A 26,064-nucleotide genomic window follows, 5' to 3' on the forward strand; every position below is an offset into this window, starting at 1 on the left:
GGAACAAACAAACTCTTGGTCACGTTACCAAGTGTGACCCCATGCGAAATTAGACTCCAAAAACAAGTCCAGACCCCGATAACTTTTTGAACCATGGTCAAAATCCTACATTGACCATATTCCTTCTCTGACACCCGAACTGACATCAGGAAACTGGAAATGTCAATACGGGGGTAAAAAACGGGAAAAAAATGAACTAGAAGATTCTGGAGATTTCAAGTAGTCTGAGCCGTTAGAGTGCCTTGCACTCCCTGCCAGCCTTGCTGTCGAGGCAGTATTATCTTATGCGATCATGTTTCTGTAGATATAAGATGATCCTTAGTGCAAGTCCCAGGGTCTGTTCATGTTGACAACACAGGCAAAATAGTCCTCTTAATTTTCCATCAGCGCCTAGAAGACTCAGTGTATTTTATTATGAATATATATGGCCAGAATTTTTTTTTCTTCTCTGAGAGTTTGTAATTTTTAGACTTAGAGTTATTGTACCTTGCGTTATTTGTTATATGTCTGTGGAATATAAAATCATGCACTTTTATGATACTTTTGTGTTTCATGTATTTGCATTGGAGGCGGGGGCATGAAATAATGCCAATATGCACATCCTCACTGAAGTAGCCATACAGCGAGGATTTGGAAGGATAAGTTTGAGCTAATGGATAGGTACGCAGGGGCTTTCGCTTTATCAGCAGCTGGGCCACATCGTTTTCCCTATGTCAGAGCCAAACTAATGAAGTGGCTATAGCTCTCAGATTGGAATCAACCAAAAGAGTCTGCTGATTCGGAACAGATACATCACAAGAGGGATCTTTTCTACTTTGTACCAATAGACATTGATGCAGATTAGTGCATGATTTCCCCTTTCCCCTGCAGTCTTGTCATTTGGATTCTGTCTGATCACTTATACACAGTCTATTTAATTCACTCTCGCCTGTGTGCTTTCCTCCTTCTCTACACACGGATATATTGCAGTATAAGTTCTTTGCCCTCCTGGAAAATCTGAATTTTTTCTGCTCTCTGCATTAATCTGTGATGGACATTACCCCCCTCTCCGTGCTGCTGCTCTCTGCAGCCTGCTGCGTTAGAAACAATAGAATAGCCAGCTATGTGAAGGATTTACAGAGACTCTACACCAACAAATGGGTTGCACATGTTTAATGAAGACTTTTCAGAAAGTTATTTAATATTTAGGAAACAAATGCACAATAAAAAAAACTATTAGCGCTAAGGTGTCCATAGCCTTTAAATGTTTATGTTTTAGGGATCTATTGTTTACTTTTGCATATTTGTACCTATTTTATTGGAGTTTTAATCTGTGATTCTAGCTGAACTACAATGTCTTCTGGAGGCTTTGCTTGTCTGACATCCATGTCCAGTTTCATGAGACAGCTACATGCTGCTGTAGTAAAACATGTATGTCTAGTCTCATCAAGCCTCACATTAAATAGCTTGTTTTTTGGTCTTAGAGGAGATGGCAGCATAAATAACATCACTGCAGATGTTTTACTAGGCATAATAAATGCAATCATAACAAGAATGTAAAAATCATAGAACTACTAATGCACCCAGCTTGCATTCTTTTTCCTTGTGCCTTCCTCAACCCGTTGTTCTGCTCCTGCTTGCCTTTCCCGCCCTCAGCTCTAACAGCAACTTATCAGCAATCAACTAATAGATCAAAATAAACGAACACCAGTTTAGAAGATGATTAACCCCTCAATGACTGCTGAAACACATGAAAACAGCGGTTGCTAAGGGGCCTTATTAATTCATCACCGTTTTAAAATGGCGATCTGCAGAGACCATGGAGAACACAATCAGGACCAGATTTTCCGGTCGGTGATCACATTAAAAAAAGCTGTGCCCACTATTAAAATAATTTCTCTCTCTTCTGACATGATATACATGTCAGAGGAGAGAGAACTGATGTCCAGAGGGTCCCTCCCACCCCTCCTGTACCTCTGCCAACCCCCGGTCCCTCCTGCTTCATCCACTGGCCATCGCCTCCTCTTCCAGTGTGCTCGCCGAGATCGGCCGGCCGGTACCCAGCAACATCAGTTATTTTTCTTATTGGTCCCTATTGATCACTGTTTTAGATAGTGATCAAAAGCCAATAATTAGTATGTCATCTCCCCTGTGTCATCCCCTTAGATTATTTTAAAAATATGTTATAAACTTCTGTGAAGCACATGCTCACCACACATGTAGATACATTCCTTGAGGGGTCTTAGTTTTCAAAATGGGGTCACGTGTGGGGGGTTTCCACTATTAGGGCACTTCAGGGGCGCACCAAACACGACATGGCATCTGCATTCGATTGCAGCCATTTGTGCATTCAAAACATCAAACAGTGCTTCTTTCCTTCCGAGCCCTACCATGTGCCTAAATAGAAGTTTTCCCCCACATATGAGGTTCCAGCATACTCCGAAAAAATTGCACAACAAATTTTGGGGTTCAATTTTTTTCTGTTACCTTAGTGAAAGTAAAAAATTGGGGGCTAAAGTAAAAATTTGTGTGAAAAAAAAGTAAAACGTTAATTTTTTCCTTCCACATTACATTAATTCCTGTGAAGTACCTGAAGGGTTAATACACTTCTTGAATGTGGCTTTGAGGACTTTGAAGGGTGCAGTTTTTAGAATGGTGTCACTTTTGGGTATTTTCTGTCTGTCATATTGGCACCCAAAGTCAATTCAAATGTGACGTGGCCTCTAAAAAAAAAAAAAAGCTTTTCTTTTTTTAAAACATATTGACAACCCAAAACATCCAAATGGCCCTGATCAAAAGTTCACATACCCTGATGATTTTGGCCTGATAACATCATGCACAGAAGTTGACACAAACGGGTTTGAATGGCTTCTAAAGGTAACATCCTCACCTGTGACAAATGTCAGGAAAATTGTTCGGGATGCAAATAAATACCCACAAATAAGCATCATCTGAAATACAGGACTCTCTGAAAACTAGCAGTGTGGATGTTTCAAGATGCCTCAAGGAGGCACTTGAAGAAAAATGGGCTGCAGATGACCCTGTCTGTACTAATGACTTTTGGGGTTCTCTTGTAGCTTTATCTACCATGATTGTTATACTCTAGTGATGAGCGAGTATACTCGTTGCTCGGGTTTTCCCGAGCACACTCGGGTGACCACCGAGTATTTATGACTGCTCGGAGATTTAGTTTTTATCTCGGCAGCTGAATGATTTACAGCTACTAGACAGCTTGATTACTGTGGGGATTCCCTAGCAACCAGGCAACCCCCACATGTACTCAGGCTGGCTAGTAGCTGTAAATTATTCAGCTGCCGCGATAAAAACTCAATCTCCGAGCAGTCATAAATACTCGGAGGACACCCAAGCAAGGTTGGGAAAACCCGAGCAACGAGTACACTCGCTCATCACTATTAAACTCTTTTAATTCCTACCACAATCCAGGCTTCCATGTCTTACAAGCTCTACGAAAAAATGTTTGTCATAAATTTTCTGTTTCTCTCAGCATTGTAAGTCTAAGGCAATCTTTTTCTCCTGTTTTCAACCTGAATTTTAATTTTTTAGGTTTGCCTTTTCTTTCTTTGGTGGTTGATGAGTGGTAGCCATTACTGAGGCACTATAGCTGTTTCCGTGGAGGACTCATGGCTATGTGTCTGCAGGGGAAATGTTATGGGGGTATTGTTGCTTTACTGTTACATGGGCACTTACCATTCAAAGAGCATTTGGGGTAAAATATTTTAAGACGATCTTGCTGTAACTGAGAAGGGCACTGTGGGACCCTGGATACTATTACTTTGAAGATTGCAAGGCAATTACTGCCGAGTTGGCACAATGCCAGTTATACAGCATCTACTTATTATTAGCAAGAACAAGTAGAAAAAGTGTTACAGCTTGCATGGACATTTGTGTTTCCATATACTTATCCCTTCTCTCAACCTTTGCCTTATGTAATGTGCTGCTCTCTGATGGAGTTAAAGGCCAAATACGAGGCGTGTTCACCATCACTGCTCCTGACAGTTTATGTAATATACTATATATCCCTGTATTAATTGCTTTGAGACCCATGATCTTCAGATTTCTTCTCTTTTGTCATTATTGTTCCAGGAAAAGATCCTCCGGTTTCTTCTCGTTTGTCATCATTGTTCCAGGAAAAGATCCATCAAACTTTGATCTTGTTACTGTCATAAAATTGGCCACATATATTTGTAAAATTTGGAAGTGATAGTAAAATGAGACTATTTATAATTGAATTTAATAATAGGTCATTAATCTCCTAGAGAACTGTTTTCCTTGACATGCTGCCCACAGCTTTCTGGCTTGAAATTATGATGAAGAATGTCTTTAAAGGGAACCTGTCACCAGGAAAACACTCCAATCTACAGGCACCATGTCATAGAGCCGGAGGAGCTGAGTAGATTGATATATAGTTTTGTGAGAAAATATTCAGTTTTTATGTTTTGTGTTTTAATAATTTAATTCTCTGCTCTTTCTGGGATTTTCGGTCCAGTGGGTGGTCCAATCAGTGACTGACAGCTTTCTTGTATAAGTGCATACAGAGATTGCAGTCAGTTACCGATAGGACTGAAAATCTTACAAAGGACAGAGGATTCAATGAATAAAATACTGTTTGTACTGAATCTTTTCCCACAAAACTGCATATATATCAAACTACTCTGCTCCCTTTGCTTCATAACATGGTGCCTTAACATTAGACTGCATTTTCATACTAAGAGGTTCCCTTAAAAGTACTGTTTTTATGATGTTCAGAATGACCTCTCTCACCAAACATTACATTAAAAAAAAGTGCCAAGAGGCTTTTGGGGTAGTCTTCCATGGTGCCTTCCCACCACAGATTGGGAACTTTTGGTTGGAAATGATGGTCATGATCATTGTTGGAGGGGCATTTATGGTTCCTTTTGCTCTGTAGCATTGTCTTTAAGATTGGACTGTGTTTTCATGGTGACAGGTTCCCTTTGAAGTGCAGTTTTTATGATGATCAGAACTACATCTCTCAACAAACATTAAAAATGTGCCAAGAGGCTTCCAGGGTTGTCCTCCATGATGTCTTCTCACCACAGAATTTGAGCTTTTGGTGGGAGATGGTGGTCATGATCGTTCTTGGAGGAGCATTTATGCCTATCACACATTATTTTTTGTTTCTTTGAGTTCACACACAAATGTTTTAGGTTGTGAATAGTATTTATGGTACAATCACAATAAAACTTACCATATACTATATGATTCCTTTCTGGTTTCATCTAAAGATCACCAAATCATCAAGCAATGTGTGCTATTAACGCATTTGTTTTTGTTTGTTTTTTGCATTTTTCAATGGTAATTTTACACTGGGAATTCTTGGCATGTACTCCCCGCCCTGTCAGCCAGGACCAGTGCTGTATCTGAGATATGTTGAATGGATTCCTTTAATTACTGTATGTGTCATGGAGCTATGACTCCAGAAATCATTTCCTAGCTTTCACTCGTCAGCATGTGTGACATTTGACAAGCTCAAACCCTAGAGTATTAATCTTCTATAAGGAAAATAATTAATAGCTGTAAATCAGTAGTCTAGTCATTTATTATTAAATGTTCAATTTCCAGAGGAATTAAGTGGCTTATCTAGCTCTCTGCTCTGACTCCACTATTTTTACACATTATACAAATGTTAAAATGTTTCATTGAGAGGTAATTAAATCACTGTTGCCTTCAGGTGCCAGTCACACCATTCCAGGACCCAGTTTAAATTATTTAGTGGCCTAGCACTACGAATTTCTGTAGATATCATTAACAATCATGCCAACACATTGAGACGACAGCAGAAAAATCAAGGAAAATGTTTGTTCAAAGACCAGAATCAGGAGCAAAGTCCAGCATAGCTAATACCGTATCCGTATTACAAGCTCAATTTAAGAGTGCAGGATATACAGCAGGTGAAATAAGTAATGTACATGTCACCAATTTTCTAAGTAAATATATGTCTGAAGTTGCTATTGACATGAAATTCTCACCAGATGAACAACCCATCCAATCCACATAGGCAAAGAAATCACACCATAGATGTCCATAAATTAAGATGTACCATTTTAATGCACTTCTTTATAGCGTTTTTCTAAGAGTAGACTAGGTGTATGTAATAAAAATATTTTCCTTATCCCCTTCTCTTCTCTTCAGGAGGCACTCCTGACATTGACTTTAAAAACTGCATGAAACGGTGTGGGGCAGATTCATCACAGCTATTTCAACAGTTTGAATTGGCCCTGCCAAAATGGGCAAAGCTGAGGAGAGGCCGGGGCCGTACAGTGGTGTAGCCACTCCCACCCATCAAATTAATCAAGTGTCTGCTATGCCAGTCTTGAAGAACCAGCTCCATAGTGCTAATGTCAATGGTTACAGACATATTAGATTCACTTAAGTTAGGAATTTAAATTGGTATTTAGCATCAATTATAACTGGTAGGAGTCTATCCTCTGATACCCACCTATCCTAACATTGCATTCATGCATTTGTGAGTCACGATCCATGGACCAGCTGCATATATGAGATTGTCATATTCGTGTCTGGAGACCCGCAGCTAGCCCGTACATGAACCACGACACACAGACGTGTAAATCCAACTTCAGTGTAGAAGGGAATCAGTGCCGCTTTAGAACTGCGCCTAGTGGGGGGGCGTGGTTTGCAAGTGTCGGGAGCAGCTGCAACCTGTGGGAGCTCCTGAGATTCCCTTAAAAAAAACATCTTTGACATACTTATAAAGTGGACTTTTGGAACCATTGGTAGCAGTGGACCTGTGGGAACATGCCCGGATTGAAATTTAAGAAATAAAACATGGACTTTGTGAAAATGAAGTCTTCAGTGGAGCAAAAAAGCAGGTATGCGGAGAGTGCTGGGTCATCTCCGACGCCAGCATGGAGGAAGACACTGACTACATAGAGGTCTGGGACAAAGAAGAAGAACGAAGCGGTAGCGATGGGGAAGCCTGGCTTCCACAATCAACGGTAACGCAAGGAGCAGGCCGGGGAGAGATGCAATGGCTTCTCCGGTGGTAGCCGGCAGAGGAGGGGGAGGCCGCGAGGTTGCCGTGGCAATGGAGCAGGAGATGAACGCGGCAGGGAAGCATGTCAGGGCTTACCCGTTCAAATGCAGCACGAGCGGCGGGCCGGGGAGAAATGCGGTGACCTCTCCACCGGCTGTCAACGGAAGAAGGGGAAGCCGTGGGATCACCATGACAACACTGCAGAAGAGCGCGGAACAGCCGCGTGATACAGATGGAGGGAGTCCTTCTGCTTCGGGGGAAGGGAACAACCTCGAATCATTATCCTCTCAGCGGAGCACTGGAGAAGGGTCTCCTAAAGAGATATCACGTGCAGAGGAGAGGGGACACCAGGAGCATGGGGTTAATCATCCGTCATCAGAGTCGGTAAGTAATTTACCTCTGCAACAAAAAGCAGTATTTACTAACAGCTGTGCCACCCCTAAAACTTTTCAAATGAGCTTACAAGCTTCAACCAATATGCAGGGGAACCTGTTTACAAGGGACAAACTGGCACATATTCATTTAACACAGGGGATGCGTTGCCACAGCCAATATATACGACGGTCCTTTTAGCTGAGAAAAATTACAGTTGGCAGTCTCATTCTCTATCAGGGAGCTAATGCCACCCATAAAGCCTCAAATATAATCCCCTCAGCAGATATCTCTGATGACAGGTCACAGTTGAAAAAATCTGCATGTATTGCTACAGAGAATCTTGGAGGACTGCATTCATGCTCTACAACTGAGGACTATGATACCCCTAATTCTTTGAACCCTCCCAAAAAATCTATAGATGGCAATTTTAAGGTCTCGTCTGTCCAAAAAACTATGGACTATAAGCTTGAACAGTTGTTGGCTAATCAAAGGTCCTGGGTAAACGCTATGACGGAAAAGACTATGCTTCTTTTTGTCAAACAATGTGAGGAATTACCCCTTAAAATACCTACAAACTATACCTCTAATGGAGAATCAGATGATTACAAAAATAACAGTGATTCAGAGGATCATTTGAGCCCAACAGATTCAAATCACGGTTCACACTTTGGAACAGACATCTCTTCTGGTTCACATGAGGAGTTAGAGAGCGTTCATACAGGAGACTTCACTGACGTGGCAGATTCTTCAGTGAGATACGGCCGAGTCTCGCAGATTAAAAACAAGCTCTGGCCCCGGCACTCCGGAGCAGAGCGTGCAGCTCCATGTATTGCTATGCGGCCGCATGCTCAGGTCTGGAGTGCCGGCGCCAGAGCTTGGTTTTAACCTGCGAGACTCGGCCGTATCTTGCTGTGTGTGATTCCGGCCTAATGGTGAGAGTGATTCTCCTAATGATATAGACCATGGTGATTATCTATTTTCACGATCTCACTCAGAAAGTCGGTTCCGAGAACTCCGGTTTCTCAAAAAGATCCTCAGAGCAACTAATTAAAGTTGCTCTGAGGATCAGATTTCTACGGAAACTGGAGATTATCCTGTTAAGCTTTTTCCAGTCGATAATATACCCGCTTCTGAAAATTCTCCATCTGAAAAGTTTATGATTGATATCTGTAGTGCCTTTTTAGCATATGTGGAAATTCCAGGAAAGGTTGTCATTAATTATGGAAATCTGGAAGTTCCATCTGGGCACATTGTAAGGATATCTGACAATCAGCTATCACGTAAAGCAAAGTCCTCTGAAATTTTTTATCAAAAAACTCCTTAAAGATGCACTATATTTTATAGTTAAAGATACTACTTCAAACACTCTTAAGGTCTTGGATATTCTCTTCATTTTCCAAAAATAGCAGATAAGGCACACAAAAATAATGAGACTCTTCCTTTTGGTGGCGTTCAAAGCCTTTCTACATTTTCGGATTCTCTAGAAAAGATTCAAAAAGACACTGTTTCTTTTAAAGATTGCTTGGCTAATTACGAAGATTTTAAAAAGAAAAACAACTTAAAAATCAGAGGAGTTCCGAAATCGGTCCAGCCCTCTCAACTAATAGACTATATTTCTACTATGATATCTCATTTATTACCTAAAATTAAAGGGAAAAAAAATTTGATCGAGAAGGCTTTCAGAATCTACAGGCCACTCTCTCTCCCAAAGGACATAGCGAGAGATGTTATTGGGTAAGAAATGATCTTCTGATCCTAACAAGGGATTAAAAAAAACTCCCAGCGCTGTACAATAAAATAACTTTTTTAAGGACCTTTCTAGGGCCAATCTGCAAAAATGGAAATCATTTCACCAAACTGCACGTGAGCTTCTGCGTGCCAGAATATCTTATCACTGGACCCAAAATTCCACCTTACAAGTGAAATTTGCATCAAAACGAATTGCCATCTCTTCTCCGAAGGAAGGAATGGACTTTTTAAAAAGATCAGGAATAACATCTTCCATGGTTCCTCACTGTCTCTCCTTCTCATCTCCATCAGACCTTGGTCCCACTTGAAGATCCAGGACTACAACACTTGCTACATTTATTTGGGTACCTTACATTCCTGGAGTACATCTACTATTATACCCGAAAAAAACAGACTTAAATATTTAGCTTAAATAATTTAAATATCCAAGAGGTTTCCTGGTCCACTTGATATTGTTTTTATTGAACCGAACTTTCCCTCCAACTAGTCTTAGGGTCACCTACAGGTGTTCCCAGATGTGACAAGCTCTCATATATTTCAAATATTACTGTATATTTTATAGTAGTTTTTGCATTTTTGTATGCTACATTATGTAATTTTGTAGGCTTTGTATTATTATTAATGATTTTTTTTCTAGGTGCTGAAATGCTAAGCAAGAGTTAGCTATGCGTAAACTTACGGAAGTGTATGTACGCTTGTCTCACCCCTACTTTTATAGGGGTTTCTTTTTATTTCTTGTCCCTTTTCCTTCTTGCCCAAGATTACTTGTCCCTTTCCTTCCCATTATTTTATCTTCCTTCCCCACTGCCCCTTATCCTATATCCTATTTCCCCATCCTTTAATATGTTATTAAACCAATAAAATTGTTGGAAACAGAACTGCACCTAGTGCACTGCTTTTTCGCTGTACAGCAATGCCCAGTTGACCCACTGTATAATGAGTGTGGCCATTTTCAACTAAATTGGTCCTGCATCACTGGCTGAGAAAACTTAAAGAGGGCACAATTCAAAAACAGTTCTGTGTCTTCTTTATTCTTAGGATCATTGGACTTTTTTTTTCTTTTGGTTATTACTTTAAATTCCATCAATAACCTTGGCCATATTTATGTAGCTGCAAACATAATCTCATACCTTTTATATTTTTTTTCCAGTGAAAAACGGTAATCACATGCTTTGTTCGTCAGAAATGTGTAGAGGAACTAAGATGAGCACATTTAAATTTGGTCCCCAGAGTTTTGAAGAATTTTGTATTGGTGTTTTGTATAATATCTGTAATTAGAGATCATAGCCATGATGTGTATCACAGTTTAGTTCCCATCAGCAGAAGTTGTGAAGTCCCTTAGATGATTCATTTCACATTTTTCTTGCCCATTGGAACCATGACAGTGTGACAAGGAGTTGGCTTTTCCATCTGTCTCGTTCCCCAGTCTCCTCTATACTAACACAAATATACCAGGTTCATTCTGCTCTGTCATGTGTTGAATAACATCAGTCTCCCAATACGGACTCCTTTCACATCATATAGAGAACTATTCTCTCTCCTCCAGTAATTGTTAGATACCTTTTCAGGTTGTGGATTAGAACTTTTTCTTATGAAAATATAAAAAATATTGTTGCATTCGCTTCTGTATTTTTTCTGCTTTTGTTGAGAGATGGCGCCGCACCTTCGTTGTAGATGTGGCTCCTTCACAGTGCATCAGTTTTTGTAGTTGATCTGGAACTATGGTGCTGCCAAGACAGGGAGCTTGGGAGTTAACTCTTAAACTATCTAATTAACCTTCCTCTGTGAGATCTGAGTGGGGTTCCCAGCATTTACTCTCCAGACTCTCCACCATTAGTTGACAGTGATAAGTTGAGCTAAATCTGGTAGTTTACACACTTGAAATTAGCTACTGGGTTTATAATATGACACCTTTTTCTTGATGTCTGCCCGTGTAATCACTTATCTTGTGCTTTACGTTTTTGCTCCGGTTTGTGACCTCTTGGCATTGACTCAGATTCGCGACCATCCTTTCCACAATGTTCCAGTCATTAGCCAATCTATTGGAGTGCTGATGGCTACCTTGCCCTCAGCCTTTGTGACAATCATGCGCCTAACATGCCTTCTTCTTAAAGTTCTAAGAAGATTTTTACCACTCATCTTATATTTGTTTTGAGGAAGGCAACATTGCTTCCATTACATTGTCCACAGTAGACTCAATCAGATTTCTCAAAGTTTAGGATGGTAAGATTGCTTAGTCATGTAGTGATACTTCCCCATGCTTCCATTTTTGTGCTTAGCCAGGTACATTTTCCACTTAAAACTCAATAAAAGTGGAGGACACCCCCAAGGGTCCTGTACAGTTTTGTGCTCAAACATCCTTTTCACATGGATTCTGCCTGGAACCAGCCTGAACATGACAAAAAAGAACAGTAGTGTCAAAACGACTTTCTGTGTATATGTATTTTGTGACTTCTTTTAACCACTTCAGGCTTTGAAAACTGTGTAGCAGCTAAAAGAACTGACCTGACAATTATTCAGGCTACTTCCGCTTAAAAGCTGCCACTATGAAAAAAAAATATGTCAGTGTCAAAGCTGCCGCAGAAACAATGGAAAAGATGTTAAAGAAGATACTTCACAAAAACACTGCCAGCATTTTCCTGACGTGTCTTCTGCTACATAAACACAGGGATGACACTAACGTCTGTAAGGCGTCGTGTACACATAACATAATGGTGGCTGTATTAGTCATTAGTGGGTTTTCCCTTAAATTGACCATTTTGCTTTTCTATCCAGTTAATTTTTCTCTTTTCCATTATGTCGATGACATCACATGACTAAAAACTGACTAGCTGAATCCTTCTGAGCTCTATGTGGAAACAGGAGGTCAATTTTTCCTGCATGACTCATGAATCACTGCAAAAGTCCCTGCCAGGGGAAAGGAGGAGTAGCAGCTGGGTCAGGAGTTGAAGAGGGGAATCCTAAATGCAGGCACAAGAGACTTCCTGTTTCTAGATAGAGCGGAGAAAAGAATTAGTTGGGTAGAAAGGCAAAATGAGCAATTGTAAGTACACCGTGCTATGTAATATGATGATTGCAAACTAGGAAGGAGTACTTATTCTGCCCAGCCTTTTCTCTTCTTCTCTCCTAGTCAGTACAAATAGGAAAAGAAACCAATATATAGGTGAATTTTTCTTCTAAAGTTATGATGACAAGTTTTAGAGTGGGAGCTGCTGGCGAGGTATCTTCAGATTACGGTCTCATACTCATTTGTGAGAAAAACAGACGAGAACTATCCGATAAAAAAATCAGATTGCACTCTGACTAATGTTATTCTATGATTCCCTACTCATCTGCGATTGGCCCCATATATTGGACCATACTCGCCAATGCAAGTCAATGGGTGCGAGAAAAAAAAATCACGGCACACGGACCATGAAGTGCCATCCTGATTTTTACACACCCATCTAAAAAGGAAGCCCGAAAGTGAAAAAGCCGAATACAGTAAATTCACAGCGTGACCCGTCGGGATAAAATAGATAGAAAGATATCAGTCACATATATAATTAGTGCAGTGTGTGTGTAGTTTTATGTTCATGGATTTAACTAATAATTCAATAACTTAAAAAAACAAGACGTTGGGCCTCCTGAAATTTTAATAATTAGCAGAAGGAAAGCGGACAGCTAGGGGCAGATGTTTCTAGCTTGGGAATAGGGTAATGAACATGGAGCTTCTCAGGCTATTAATATCAGCTCACAGATGTATACCTTTACTGGTCTTATAAACGCTTCTCCATTACTAACCCCTGGGCTTGATGTCAGATGGCAATACATAGCTGATATCAACCCCAATACTATTACCCCACTTGCCACCTCACCAAGGCAAATGGGAAGAGCGGAGGCTAAGCGCCAAAATTGGCAGATCTTATGGATGCGCCATTTCTGGGGCGGCTGAGAGCTGATATTTTAAGTCTGGGAGGGGGCCAATATCCATGGCCCCTTCCTAGGATATTTATATCAACCTGCAGCTGTCTGTCTAGCCTTTGCTGATTATTAATTATAGGGGGCCCCACGTCATTTTTTGGGGGTGGTCCCCTATTTTAATAAGCAGTAAAGGCTTAAGTATAAAGCTGTGAGCTGATATTAATAACCTGGGAAGCTCCATGGGTATTACCCCGTTCCCAAACTAGAAACATCAGCCCCCAGCTGTCCGCTTTCCCTCACCTAGCTAACAAAATTTCAGGGGATCCCACACCATTTTTTCTGTAAATTAAGGATTTAAACCCCTTAACGACCCCTTAACCCCTTCACGACATGCGCCGTACATGTATAGCGCATATCGTTTCCCTCCCTTTGATGTAGGCACCGACGCTGAGCCCACGTCTTTCCCAGCAAATGTCAGCTGTTTTGAATAGCTGACATGTGCCTGCAAAAGCCGCAGGTGAAATCACGATCCACACGCTGCTATTAACCAGTTAAATGCTGCTGTCAATCTCTTGACAGCGGCATTTAATGTGATCGCGCCGGAAACGCGTCACTAATCCCGCCCATCGGTGACCCCATCACATGATTGCGAGTCACCGATGGGTCGGCATGACAACCAGAGATCTCCAGCAGACCTCTATGGTTGTCATAGCCAGATTGCTATGAGCACCGCCCGGCGCTCAAAGCGAGTGAGCATTTCTACTACACACAGGCGATCTGATCATCATCTGTGTGCGGCACAAGCGATCGGATGATTGCAGTTTCTAGTCTCCCATGGAGACTATTGAAGCATGCAAAAAGTAAAAAAAAAATGTTTTTAAAAAATATCTAAAAAATCTAAAAATTATAAAAGTTTAAATCATCCCCCATTCGCCTCATTCAAAATAAAACAATTTAAAAAAAAATAATACATACACATATTTGGTATCTCCATGTTCAGAATCTATCAAGCTATAAAATTAATTAATCCCATCTGTAAACGGCATAGCGAAAAAAAAGTAAAAGCGCCAGAATTACATTTTTTTTGGTTACCGTAACATTGCCGTTAATGCAATAACAGGCAATCAGGAGATCGTATCCACACCAAAATGGTATCATTAAAAACGTCAGCTTGGCACTCAAAAAATAAGCTCTCACCCAGCCCCAGATCATGAAAAATTGAGACACTGCGGGTCTCGGAAAATGGCGACATTTATTTATTTATTTATTTTACAAAGTTTGGATTTTTTTTCACCATTTAAATAAAAAACAACCTATACATCTTTGGTATCTACAAACTCGTAATGACCTGGAGAATCATAATGGCCGATCAGTTTTAGCATTTGGTGAACATGGCAAAAAAAATCCAAAAAACGATTGTAGAATGGCACTTTTTTTGCAATTTCACCGCACTTTGAATTTTTTTCCAGTTTTCGAGTACATAACATGGTAAAACCAATGGTTTGGTTCAAAAGTACAACCCGCAAAAAACAAGCCATAAACATGGCCATATTGATGGAAGAATATAAAAGTTATGGCTCTGGGAAGAAGGGGAGTGAAAAACAGAGACGCAAAAGCGGAAAAGGCCTGCGGTGCGAAGGGGTTAACACATACAGTACAGACTAAAAGTTTGGACACACCTTCTCATTTAAAGATTTTTCTGTATTTTCATGACTATGAAAATTGTACATTCACACTGAAGGCAGCAAAACTATGAATTAACACGCAAAAAAGTGTGAAACAACTGAAATTATGTCTCAAATTCTAGGTTCTTGAAAGTGGCCACCTTTTTCTTTGATGACTGCTTTGCACACTCTTGGCATTCTCTTGATGAGCTTCAAGAGGTAGTCACCGGGAATGGTTTTCACTTCACAGGTGTGCCCTGTCATGTTTAATAAGTGGGATTTCTTGCCTTATAAATGGGTTTGGGACCATCAGTTGTGTTGTGCAGAAGTCTGGTGGATACACAGCTGATAGTGCTACTGAATAGACTGTTATAATTTGTATTACGGCAAGAAAAAAGCAGCTAAGTAAAGAAAAACGAGTGGCCATCATTACTTTAAGAAATGAAGGTCAGTCAGTCTGAAAAATTGGGCAGACTTTGAAAGTGTCCCCAAGTGCAGTGGCAAAAACCATCAAGCGCTACAAAGAAACTGACTCACATGAGGACCGCCCCAGGATAAGTTTATCCGAGTCACCAGCCTCAGAAATCGCAGGTTAACAGCAGCTCAGATTAGAGACCAGGTCAATGCCACACAGAGTTCTAGCAGCAGACACATCTCTACAACAACTGTTAAGAGGAGACTTTGTGCAGCAGGCCTTCATGGTAAAATAGCTGCTAGGAAACCACTGCTAAGGACAGGTAACAAGCAGAAGAGATTTGTTTGGGCTAAAGAACACAAGTAATGGACATTAGACCAGTGGAAATCTGTGTTTTGGTCTGATGAGTCCAAATTTGAGATCTTTGGTTCCAACCACCGTGTCTTTGTGCGACACAAAAAAGGTGAACGGATGGACTCTACATGCCTGGTTCCCACCGTGAAGCATGGAGGAGGAGGTGTGATGGTGTGGGGGGTGCTTTGCTGGAGACACTGTTGGGGATTTATTCAAAATTGAAGGCATACTGAACCAGCATGGCTACCACAGCATCTTGCAGCAGCATGCTATTCCATCCGATTTGCGTTTAGTTGGACCATCATTTATTTTTCAACAGGACAATGACCCCAAACACACCTCCAGGCTGTGTAAGGGCTATTTGACCAAGAAGGAGCGTGATGGCGTGCTACGCCAGATGACCTGGCCTCCACAGTCACCAGACCTAAACCCAATCGAGATGGTTTGGGGTTGAGCTGGATCGCAGAGTGAAGGCAAAAGGGCCAACAAGTGCTAAGCATCTCTGGGAACTCCTTCAAGATTGTTGGAAGACCATTCCCGGTGACTACCTCTTGAAGCTCATCAAGAGAATGCCAAGAGTGTGCAAAGCAGTCATCAAAGCAAAAGGTGGCTACTTTGAAGAACCTAGAACATAAGACATAATTTCAGTTGTTTCACACTTTTTTGCTAAGTATATAATTCCACATGTGTTAATTCATAGTTTTGATGCCTTCAGTGTGAATGTGCAATTGTCATAGTCATGAAAATACAGAAAAATCTTTAAATATGAAGGTGTGTCCAAACTTTTGGTCTGTACTGTACATGCACAGTAAGCTACACATGCACTGTACTAATTATATATGTCACTTACATATTTCTTTCTATTTATCATCTATCCAGCTATATATGTATTGAAGAATATTTACGTTGAAAGTTATCTTTAAATGGCATAGAAAATTACTGTATGTAAAAGCTAATGTTAAAATCGCATTGCATACACGTCATTCGGATGTCAGACGGATGCTACGTGAGAAAATTCGCATTGTACTCGAATGAAAATCGCCTAGCATTTGCATGACACTCGTCCAACTTTTCAGGAACAACATCAGCCCGATTTTATTAATGCTGACCGGTATGAACCCTAAGGGCCAGAATCATCAATTGCCCTTTTTTAATGTCACTTGTCCTGTTTTTTTTTGTCTTTTTGGTATTTGCTGATGTTTTTGTGCCAAGTTTTTCAAAATAATGCTCATGAATTTGGTCCAAAATAAAAAATAGTCTTTATTTTTTACTTAAACCGTTTTTTCCTTCCGTCTTCTCAACACCAAGAGTAGAAAATTCCATAAAAAGTCGCACATTTGTCTAAAAGTGTGTCAAATTCAGAATTCCTCCAGAAAACCTTTTTCTTTACGCAGGGACTGGAGTGAGATTCAACAGTTGGTAAAAGTCACATTTTTTTTAATGTGTCTAAAACATCTGGATACGCAAAGAAAAAATAAAGACCACACAAACAATGGTGCAAATCTCATAGAGAATAAATAGTAAATTGACTGATAAAGAGAAAATTACACCAGAAAGCTGGAGAAACCAGAATAATTAATTGGTTTCTTAGTGTCTTCATGTAAGAAAAGGTTTATCTTCTATTTACATCCTATTTTTCTTTTAGGTGTAAATTCTGTCAAATATGTGATGTTTTTACAGGCCTCTGTATATTATTATTAATTACCACATTTTTGTCTTTCTAGGAAATCAGCACTTGTTCTCCTGAGTATTATAAATGGACACAATATTTGTTTGTGAAGATGTATGAAGCTGGACTCGTTTACCAGAAAGAGGTAATTAACATCTGCACATCACTTACTGTTCCTCATTTAATTTTAATGGTCAAATAATAACATACCAGATCATTTAAAGGGGTGTCCAGTGAAAACTAGCTATCACCTACTCATAGGATCTGTAACTTGTTGATAATTGGGGGTCGAGCCGTCAGGGTCCACACCGATTGGTGGAATGGAGAACTTTTATCCCTGTAAGAATGGAGCGCCAGTGCACATGTATGACCGGCACTGCATTCACTCTCTATGGAGATGTCGAGCAGCACCTCAGCTTTTTCTGGAAACCCAATGGAGAATGAATGAAGCAATGGTCAGGTATCCGACTTTCCTCTCTGTTTTGTAACATGGTTGAAAGTTCGCTACCTGGACTTAAAAATTGCCTGTTTTGCCAGTTGATGCTGGTCCCAGTGGTTGGATAACCACGGATCAACAAGTTATCAGCTATCCCGTGGAAAAGTGATTCACTTGTTTTCACTGGACAAGCCGTTTACAAAGTGGCCCTTGGGTACCCTTTATAAAAAGAGCAAGTATGACATTACACCTCGGTGGGTAACCATATCAGTTTGGCATTCTCTACATCTAAAAGAAATAAGGCATCACCATGATCATAGAGGGGGGTTCTTCACTGTAACATATAGAATTCTCTACCACTCAATGTTAAGATGGTTGAGTCATTGAACACATTCAAGAGAAGCCAGGATGCCTTTATTGAAATATATCATATCACATGTTATTAGTACTCTTTTTCTGGAAATAGCAATACTTAGGAAGACGTATTTCACCTAATCTGGAGGACCTGCATTTCTTTGGATAAACACTGTAGGTGAACTGTACCATTTAACCCTATCAAAGTAAAGTATAACCTCCCATCTCCCAAGTTTGTAAACCGTATTGTGGTTATTTTTTATTGTACCATTACAAGGCTATTTTTCAAAAACAAAAAAGCAAAAGGTTTCAGTTCACAGTAGGACACATAAGTCACCATTGTCTGCACAGTCAGTAGGTTAGCAAGAGGAAGGTGACAGATTCGGGAATGGCTGCAGGTCCAGACTACACAAATGTTTGTTTGTTGTCTGTTACCATGGAGGAGATGTAAACGTGAGAGATAGGAAATATTTACTCAGGTTCCTGTCTTTTTTTTTTTTTCATTTTCATTTCATTTGAGCAAGGAAAAAAATGGTTTCAAATGAGGATATAGGATACAGAGTGATACATCCTGGGGGAAATATACAGGGTGTTTATCACCTTTGGTTGTGATAGGACAAAACATGTTCAAAAGAAAAAAAAATGGTATGGTAATATTGATAGCTTGTATTTATTTTTTAAATCAAAAGACTGGATAATTTATCGCTTCTGTGTTTTTTGTTCTCTCGCCTTATTCCAAGTGCCGTAACTACACTACCGTATTTTACTTTTACATCGATATAGCCATGTGGGGGCTTGTTTTTTGCAGGATAAGTTGTACTTTTGAATGACACCATCCATTTTATCAAACGATGCACTGGGAAAAAATTCAAAGCATGGCAAAATAACAAAAGGGCAATTCTGCAATTGTTTTTTTTATCTACAGCATTGATTGTATAGTAAAAAATGTCAAAGAACAGTATAGATAAAAAAGTAGGGATAATCATATTAACATTTTTTATTACATACGACAAAATTTAGACACAACAATGTAAAAACATGTAGAAAAAAAAAAGTCAATGGACTATAAATGCATTGATGAGGTGTGTCTACTAATTCACAGGATATTCAATAAAGCCTAGATAGACAATTACACAACCTTATTATAATATAAATTTGCGGTCAAAGAAATCAAATGCATACATGGAACAAACAGGGTAGTATATACCCAAAATTCAGTAAAGGGATAATACCAGAAAAAAGTATCACTCACAAATTGTAGTAGACAGATTGATATAGATGCCTTAAAAGAACTATAAATTATTATCACAGAAAAATATAAATAAAGAATAATAGTTTCATAATGCACAGTTATCAACAGGTAATAGTGATGCACAAATAGCCTCAAGCAAAAAATGAAGCAATAGTAAATGCCAACGATGATGACAGAGACCGACACATAAATGAACAGAGGAGTACGTAGAGGACAACTAAATCACAACCTGTGTAACAAGGCTAAAATGAGATGAGGGAAAGATCCTACAGGTATCGCCACCGCTACGTGGCTTCCTCAGGGGTAGAACGAGTAATAGTGTTCAGTTAGGTCACCTGTGCACAGATGTAAATGATCAACTGATTAAATGAGGAATTGTAAATTAGTTACCAGGTATAGAGAGACGCTTCAGTTAGAGCAGTACTTGCATCTGGAAATAGGATCTGCGCATGCGCATACAATCACTATAAAGAAAGTTGTTAGAAAATAATTAGTGTGCAGGCACAAGTGGTCCGGAGATATGGAAAAGGTGTGGTGTTTTACTGCTAATGCGCGAGCAACGAAAAGTCAGGAAGACTTGCAGGCGCGAGCTCAGGGAACAGATAGTAATTGAACACGAGCGCATAGAATGAATGGTACTGGATCAGAGTGCGCTTGCGCAGGACAGATTTTACTGTAAAATTGACCTGGAAATAAGATTTTACAATTATGCAAATACCAAACTTTGCTTGTGTTGCCACTTTCTGAGAGCCATAACATTTTCAATTTTCAGGATCTGGGGCTATGTGAGGGCTTTTTTTCTTGCACCTCGAAGAAAATCTTTTTATTTAATTTATATGATTTTGGGCTTTATACAATGTTTTGATCGCCTGCACATTTTTTTCTGTTTAAGTGGCTGAAAAACTGCAATTGTGGCGCTTTGATCCTTTTTCTTGTTACACCGTTTACCAATTGGGCTAATTTATTTTATATTTTGATAGATCAGACTTTTACAAATGCAGTGATACCAAATATATGTATTTTTTTATTTCTTAATTTTTAATCGTGGAAAAGGTGAGTGAATTTATATTTTTATATTTATTTTTTTTTATTAATTTTTAAACATTTTTTTTTTTTTAACTTTTTTTTTAACTTTTCACTGTGTTTGTTAGTCCCCTTAGGAGACTTGAACCGGCGATCGTTTGATTGCTGTATATAACCACAACATTGCTGGGTATAGCAGAAATCATGGTCTGCTATAAACGCCAGCCACAGGCTGACTTTCTCAAGACTAAAGTGATGACAGGCACAGGGGTCTTCAGCAGACCTCTGACTGTCATAGCAACACATCAGCGCGTCATGGGAACATCGATGAGGGGATAGAACGGCGCATTAAAAGATTTGACAGTGGCATTCAACCGGGTGGCAGCCATGGGGGCTGAGCTTTGCTCTACCCGCAGCTGTTAGGGGAAGATGACAGCCATCTGCATATCACAGCCAGAAAAAATGCGGGCTCGGCGAGCGAGCCCGCATCAGACGCAGGGAGTCAACTTATGATGGACACTGTTCATAAGTTGTAAAGAGGTTAAAGAAAATCTGTTGTCACCTTTTCGTCTGTCCTCTTTAAAGGAAGCGTAAGGTAGTGACACATGAGCATATTTCTGTGTTTTTCCTAGTGTGTATTTTTTTAAAATTATACACTTTATTTCTTGCCTTCCGGTGTCTTGTCGCCTTGGTGTCCATGATATTCTAGCTTCCCCTTCCCACCCACTGTAAATTGGCAGCTTTCTTCCTATTATTGTGTATTGGGAGTAAACGGTCATTTAGCGGCTGGGGTGAGATGATCCCACAGCCAGGATCGGACTGGCCCACAGGGAAAAAGGTGAATCACCTGGTGGGCCCACGCATAGCGCTAGATGAGCAGTAGTTGGCACAATACACTTTATTTTCTATGTACAGACAAAGGAAACATCTAATCATCATCCATTCTATTATTATATAGAAGTATACATTTTTGAATGATAATGTAATTTTTGCATGTACCTAAAGTCAGTGTTACTAGTGAGCCCTTGGCATTCCAGTCCGACAATATCCGCAGCTAATAAATACCAAGGAGTCCTGAGTTTGTGCACATTCCTAAAAGTAATAATCATTAAGTGATAATAATGCTACACCGCACATATAACAGACGCAGCGCTAGTTTTCATCGCCTCCACTTTTGGAGTACATAATTCAGTACATGCTAGTTGATTTGAGTATTTGTTATAGTCTTTAATTATAATGAGACTCTATACATTGCAGGATTACTATGCGGCATCTCTGCAGTTTATGGGCCACTTTAGTCTTTTAAAATGCATTGTCAAAACTAAAGAAACAAGGCGCACCGCCATGTAAAGGATATGGAGGCCAGGGTGCAATCAGTAGAAAAACAACAATGGACATGAGAAGAAAAGAAATACTACTGAAATGATGCACACCATAGCAATTCTAATAATATGAAAAATCCACTTTATTAGTACACCACATTTAAAACATAATTAAAAAGTAAACCCACATCTGTATGTAAGTAGGTATGTAACATCACCCTCAATATATTACCTGCTACAAAAAATATAATAATAAGTATCATTTATAAACACATATGCAAAATATATATAAGGTATACCCCTCACTAAACGGCTCATGGGGCACCTCAGAAATCCTATCCAGATGAAGGAATGAGCAAAATGGATGTATAATCAGGAATTACCCGGTAAATGCCACATCCAAGGCAGAAACCCAGGTTGTCTACCCGATGGCTAATGAGCCGATACCCCTAAACATTTAACATGGACAATCAGTCCATGCCATTGGACCAGAATGAGAGGAGAATATTACCCAGTATAATGCATTGCACATTGTACAGCTCCACATTATATAGTCGCTGCTGGTAGAAAGAAATAATTAGAGCCAAACACTGAAGGCATTGACTGCAAGAGTGAAAGGGCACAGCAGTTCACGGGAGCGAATCCGTAGAGGGCAGATTAAAGAAGAAAGACAAATAGGATTAATACTAGTGGTAAGAATTTTAAAGAATAGAGACTGAGAAAGCAATACATGGATAATGGTGAGATCAATGCTTGTAGAGGCTTAGGGCAGAGAATCCTGGCAGACAATGATAAAAAGAGTGACGGGCATGGATAGGATATAGGTAGTAAATTGAGTTGGAAACATACAGATCCTTGGAAAAAAGGAAAAAGGCGAGAAGTCAATGCTTTAAAGATGGATGATAATCTCGTAGACACTGAGAGGCAGGGTTGTGTTTTTAATAGAGACATTCATGAGAGCAGTAAGGCAAGTATTCCTAAATTTAGGCGCTGAAAAAAAAGATGAGCAATAATAAGGTTTTGATGGAAAAGAATGAAGAACAGCATTCAGAGATGAGAAAGACGTGATCTAGGCATTCAAAACCCGAAGAAAGGTAAAAAGAAAAAGAAACAGAAATAATTTTCTTAGGCAGGAAAGATCAGAGTAGGAGACAATGAGTTTGCAGTTTATTTATTTATTTTTTTAAGAATAACAACATTAAAGGAATAAGATCAACGTTAAAGGGAATTTGTCACCAAGTTTTTGCATGCGAGAACAGCATGATGTGGGGGCAGAGACCCTGATTCTAGTGACATGTCGCTTTACTGGGTGCTGCAGTTTTATCTGCTGCAGATCTAGCAGTTCTCTGAATGCTGAGTTCTCTATAACCCTGGCCACTGCACTGATTGGCAGCTTTCTGTGTACACTGTGCAGAGGCAGAAAGCTGCCAGTCAGCGGTGAGGGCAGGGTTGGATTACCTAGTTGGATCAACTAGTAGTGACTTATCTGAAGGAGAACAAATGGATTGGCAGTCTGCAATCAGAGATGCCAAATACTTCTCTTCCCTGACATCACCTGTCGGGGGAGAGTCAAGAGGTTTACATACACAATGGACATTTGGTGAAGCCAGCCGATATCGTTTGTATAATGTTATCCTAATGTGTACGGGGCCTTAACATTTCTGACTTATCTTGACTGCACATCCTCCCAGTTTGCTTTTTATCCCACATTCTAACTTGTCTTCATCAACTATTCACTTCTTACTCAAGCGTCTCCTGTTTGAGTTCTCCAATGAGGCAGCAACCATAACCAAGACCTGTCTGTTTCCTTGTGACTGAAGCCTGTATTAACCAATCGCTACTTTCCTCTGCATTTGTGGAAGACATTTTACAGTTAGGTCCATATATATTTGGACAGAGACAACATTTTTCTAATTTTGGTTATAGATATTACCGCAATGAATTTTGAACAAAACAATTCAGATGCAGTTGAAGTTCAGACTTTCAGCTTTCATTTGAGGGTATCCACATTAAAATTGGATGAAGGGTTTAGGAGTTTCAGCTCCTTAACATGTGCCACCCTGTTTTTAAAGGGACCAAAAGTAGTTGGACAGATTCAATAATTTTAAATAAAATGTTCAGTTTTAGTACTTGGTTGACAACCCTTTGTTGGCAATGACTGCCTGAAGTCTTGAACTCATGGACATCGAGAATAGCAATATTTGTAGTTCAACTACCAATCGTACAATTGATCCCACTGAAAATGTCTATAGTACAGCATAAGTGGAAATGTAAAACATAACTTTTAATAATTATATTAAAAAGTAAAAAAACAAAGTCACCCAAAGTGAAAGTAAAACCTGGGGTAAAGTCTCAACCATATAGTATAACGGCCCTAGAGACTTAAGAACCCCCGTTTTAGGTTTCAGAAATTCCGCCTGCAATGGCACTTGCGAAATAAATACAGACCAAGGTATGATGTACAAAGTAATAACTGCGAAAAAATGCTCATATAGTCAGCAGCACAAATTTCCATACACTTGGTTGCATGTAAAGACAATTATTAACATGTCACAATTGTAGCACGTACTGTAACCAGTGCCACTGGTGATTGTCAAATATTGAAAAAGGAACAATCTCACCAATTCCACGATACAGGCACGGGAGCACCGGATATTCTCTGGTCAGGGGATGATCCGGAAGTAGATAAATGGAGATGACAATACCCTGTCAATCCCTATGGGGCTAACTGTAATCTATCCCCAAAGCTCCCGCCCTTACAAGGGCAGTCCACATCTACCCCTGTATACACATGCCCTGTACTCTCCAACAGGGTTAGTCCTGACGCGTTTCTTCCAAGCTAAATCATCAGGGGACTTGCTTGTATGAGGACATAAAGTGCCTACGTGCTAGCAAAAGGGGGACAATAAGTCCTGCCACCCTCTATGCTATTTTGCAGATAACTCATGGACATCACCAGACGCTGTTTCCTCCTTTTTGATGCTCTGCCAGGCCTTCACTGCGGTGGTTTTCAGTTGTTTGTTTGTGGACCTTTCTGTCTGAAGTTTAGTCTTTAACAAGTGAAATGCATGCTCAATTGGGTTGAGATCAGGTGACTGACTTGGCCATTCAAGAATATTCCACTTCTTTGCTTTAATAAACTCCTGGGTTGCTTTGGCTTTATGTTTTGGGTCATTGTCCATCTGTGGTATGAAACGACGACCAATCAGTTTGGCTGGATCTGAGCACACAGTATGGCAGCTCTGAATACTTCAGAATTCATTCGGCTGCTTCTGTCCTGTGTTACATCATCCATAAACACTAGTGACCCAGTGCCACTGGCAGCCATGCATGCCCAAGCCATCACACTGCCTCCGCCGTGTTTTACAGATGATGTGGTATGCTTTGGATCATGAGCTGTACCACGCCTTCGCCATACTTTTCTCTTTCCATCATTCTGGTAGAGGTTGATCTTGGTTTCATCTATCCAAAGAATGTTCTTCCAGAACTGTGCTGGCTTTTTTAGGTTTTTTTTTAGCAAAGTCCAGGCTGGCCTTTTTATTCTTGATGCTTATGAGTGGCTTGCACCGTGTAGTGAACCCTCTGTATTTACTTTCATGCAATCTTCTCTTTATGGTAGATTTGGATATTGATACGCCGACCTCCTGGAGAGTGTTGTTCACTTGGTTGGCTGTTGTGAAGGGGTTTCTCTACACCATGGAGATTATTCTGCCATCATCCACCAACGTTGTCTTCCGTGGACGCTCAGGTCTTTTTGCATTGATGAGTTCACCAGTGCTTTCTTTCTTTCTCAGGATGTACCAAACTGTAGATTTTGCCACTCCTAATATTGTAGCAATATTAGCTGTTTTCGCAGCTTAAGGATAGCAGTTATGGTCACCTGCTAGGGTCACACTAGATGAGTGATCACCTTAATTGTCTGTTGCCAAATTGTATCTCGGAGAGATTTACGTGTACACGGAGACAAACCACTCATGAGTGAAGACACAGTCACTAGCAGCAAATCTGTTTATTGATCGGAAGGTGCATCCTTTTATATGTTATCACTTGTCAATGTAAATTTGGTAAAACCCCCTAAGTCCTTCTCAATCAGGAGGACTTTAATCAATATTCATTAGTTTTATGATTCTAGTCTTTTCTTAGACATTACCAAAGTCCACCTGAGTGTTCTAAAACCATCTGACAGGTATGACTTTGAGCACGTACACACATTAATCAGTCTCTGTGATTCTTGTATGCACTGCTCAAAAAAATAAAGGGAACACTAAAATCCCACATGCTAGATATCACTGAATGAAATATTCCAGTTGTAAATCTTTATTCATTACATAGTGGAATGTGTTGAGAACAATAAAACCAAAAAATTATCAAGTAAATCACAACTAATATCCCATGGAGGTCTGGAGTTGGAATGATGCTCAAAATCAAAGTGGAAGATGAAGTTACAGGCTGATCCAACTACAGTGGAAATGCCTCAAGACAAGGAAATGATGTTCAGTAGTGTATGTGGCTTCCACGTGCCTGTGTGACGTCCCT

At 39.9% G+C, this 26,064-nt stretch overlaps 1 protein-coding gene across 2 annotated transcripts in view; it reads left to right on the forward strand.

The window, feature by feature from the left end:
- LARS2 (leucyl-tRNA synthetase 2, mitochondrial) overlaps window positions 1–26,064 on the forward strand; it is a 266,084-nt gene that overhangs the window by 146,104 nt on the left and 93,916 nt on the right. For both annotated transcript variants that reach the window (XM_077269111.1, XM_077269112.1), the window contains exon 6: window positions 17,197–17,286. In XM_077269111.1, coding sequence (XP_077125226.1) covers window positions 17,197–17,286 — 90 coding nt within the window. The remainder of the gene's footprint in view (window positions 1–17,196; window positions 17,287–26,064) is intronic.

The sequence above is a fragment of the Ranitomeya variabilis genome, chromosome 6, assembly GCF_051348905.1.
Source record: "Ranitomeya variabilis isolate aRanVar5 chromosome 6, aRanVar5.hap1, whole genome shotgun sequence".
In the NCBI taxonomy this organism is placed as follows: domain Eukaryota; kingdom Metazoa; phylum Chordata; class Amphibia; order Anura; family Dendrobatidae; genus Ranitomeya; species Ranitomeya variabilis.